The 2521-nt window shown below is 52.6% G+C and overlaps 1 protein-coding gene across 2 annotated transcripts in view; it reads left to right on the forward strand.

Moving 5' to 3' along the window:
• The window catches only part of MST1R (macrophage stimulating 1 receptor), a 16342-nt gene that overhangs the window by 10084 nt on the left and 3737 nt on the right, over positions 1–2521 (forward strand). For both annotated transcript variants that reach the window (XM_011980871.1, XM_011980873.1), the window contains 3 exons: positions 1600–1680; positions 1858–2039; positions 2132–2241. In XM_011980871.1, coding sequence (XP_011836261.1) covers positions 1600–1680; positions 1858–2039; positions 2132–2241 — 373 coding nt within the window. The remainder of the gene's footprint in view (positions 1–1599; positions 1681–1857; positions 2040–2131; positions 2242–2521) is intronic.

The following is a 2521-nucleotide window of genomic DNA, read 5'->3' on the forward strand; positions in this document are numbered from 1 at the left end:
TTTTGTACTTTTGTATTTTTAGTAGAGACGAGGTTTCACCATGTTGGCCAGGTTGGTCTCGAACTCCTAACCTCAGGTGATCCGCCCACCTCGACCTCCCAAAGTGCTGGGATTATAGGCGTGAGCCACCGCACTTGGCCTATTTATTTATTTATTTTTGAGACAGAGCCTCGCCTGTCATCCAGGCCGGAGTGCAATGGTGTGATCTCGGCTCATTGCAACCTCTGCCTCCCAGATTCAAGTGATTCTCCTGCCTCAGCCTCCTGAGTAGCTGGGATTACAGACATGCGCCACCATGCCCATCTAATTTTTGTATTTTTAGTAGAGATGGAGTTTCATCATGTTGGCCAGGCTGGTCTCAAACTCCCAACCTCAGGTAATCCACCTGCCTTGGCCTCCCGAAGCGCTGGGATTACAGGCGTGAGCCATCGCAGGCCCTGCTTTATTTTTTTTTAGTTTTTAGTTATTATTATTTTGAGACAGTCTCGCTCTGTTGCCCAGGCTGGAGTGCAGTGGTGCGATCTCGACTCACTGCAACTTCTTCCTCCTAGATTCAAGCGTTTCTCCTGCCTCTGCCTCCTGAGTAGCTGGGATTACAGGGGCCTGCCACTGCCACCACACCTGTCTAACTTTTGTAGTTTTACTAGAGACAGGGTTTCACCATGTTGGCCAGACTGGTCTTGAACCCCAGACCTCAGCTGATCCTCCCACCCCAGTCTTCCAAAGTGTTAAGATTATAGGCATAAGCCTTTTTTTAAAAAAATTTTTTTTTAAAGACAGCATCTCACTGTGTTACCCAGGCTGGCTTTGGACTCCTGGGCTTACGCGATTCTCCTGCCTCAGCCTCCTGAGTAACTGGGATTATAGGCGCACTGCGCTTTGCTTCTGCTGCTTTTTTTGGGGGGAGGGCGACGGAGTCTCACCCTGTCTCTCAGTCTGGAGTGCAGTGACACGATCTTGGCTCACTGCAACCTCCGCCTCCCAGGTTCAAGCTGTTCTCTTGCCTCAGGCTTCCAAGCAGCTGGGACTAGAGATGGGGTTTCACCATGTTGGCCAGGCTGGTCTCAAACTCCTGACCTCGTGATCCACCCACCTTGGCCTCCCAAAGTACTGGGATTATAGGCATGAGCCACCACGCCCAGCCCTGCTGCTTTTTTAAAATGTCAGATTGGGCCAGGTATGGTGGTTTATACCTGTAATCCCAACCCTCACCTTTGGGAGGCCAAGGTGGGTGAATCACAAAGTCAGGAGTTTGAGACCAGTCTGGCCAACATGGTGACACCCAATCTGTACTAAAAATACAAAAAATTAGCTGGGCGTAGTGGTGGGTGCCTGTAATCCCAGCTACTCAGGAGGCTGAGGCAGGAGAATCACTTGAACCTAGGAGGCAGAGGTTGCAATGAGTTGAGATCGCACCACTGCACTCCAGTCTGGGCAACAGAGTAAGACTCGATCTAAAAAATAAATAAATAAAAATTAAAAATAAAATGTGAGATTGGCCAGTTTAGTGCTCTGAGGTCTGGTTGCCAATGAGAGTGTGTGGTGTGAACCTTGGGCCCTGGAGCCCCTCTCATCGACTCATTATCTACTTCCCACCAGGCCACTTTGGAGTTGTCTACCATGGAGAATACATAGACCAGGCCCAGAATCGAATCCAATGTGCCATCAAGTCACTAAGTCGTGAGTGGAGCAGAAGATGGGAGGGCAGAGGGAGGGGCCTCAGGCTGGGAGGATTCTTTTTCTCTGTGTTCCCACCTTACTGACTGACCCTGAGCAGGAGACCTTTATTTCCCATTTCCCCATATGAGCCTTGTAAAGGGATGCCCTGCCCTGTGCCTGACTTGCACTGCTCTGTAGGCATCACAGAGATGCAGCAGGTGGAGGCCTTCCTTCGAGAGGGGCTGCTCATGCGTGGCCTGAACCACCCGAATGTGCTGGCTCTCATTGGTATCATGTTGCCACCCGAGGGCCTGCCCCATGTGCTGCTGCCCTATATGTGCCACGGTGACCTGCTCCAGTTCATCCGCTCACCTCAGCGGGTCAGTGCTCAGCTGGCTCTGGGTTGGGGGCTGGGCAGCAGCTGGAGAAGGAGCTGCTGTCCCCTTGCCCACCAACCCACCTGTGCCCCCAGAACCCCACCGTGAAGGACCTCATCAGCTTTGGCCTGCAGGTAGCCCATGGCATGGAGTACCTCGCAGAGCAGAAGTTTGTGCACAGGGACCTGGCTGCGCGAAACTGCATGTGAGAGTCCAGAGTAGCTGGGGTGAAGCAAAGGCACAGGGCATGAGGGTGTGCGGTGCTTAAGGCCGCCTCAGGGAAGGGCCCACTCCAGCCTTGTCCTCCTCTCTCTGCACCTTACTTTTTTTGTCTGCCCAGTACAGACTTGGACTGGACACTGTGGCTTTGAAATTCTGTGGGCGGGCACCGTGGCTCACATCTGTAATCCCAGCACTTTGGGAGGCCGAGGCGGGTGGATCACGAGGTCAGGAGATCGAGACCATCCTGGCTAACATGGTGAAAC

Source organism: Mandrillus leucophaeus, unplaced genomic scaffold (assembly GCF_000951045.1).
Source record: "Mandrillus leucophaeus isolate KB7577 unplaced genomic scaffold, Mleu.le_1.0 Scaffold22, whole genome shotgun sequence".
NCBI classification, from domain to species: domain Eukaryota; kingdom Metazoa; phylum Chordata; class Mammalia; order Primates; family Cercopithecidae; genus Mandrillus; species Mandrillus leucophaeus.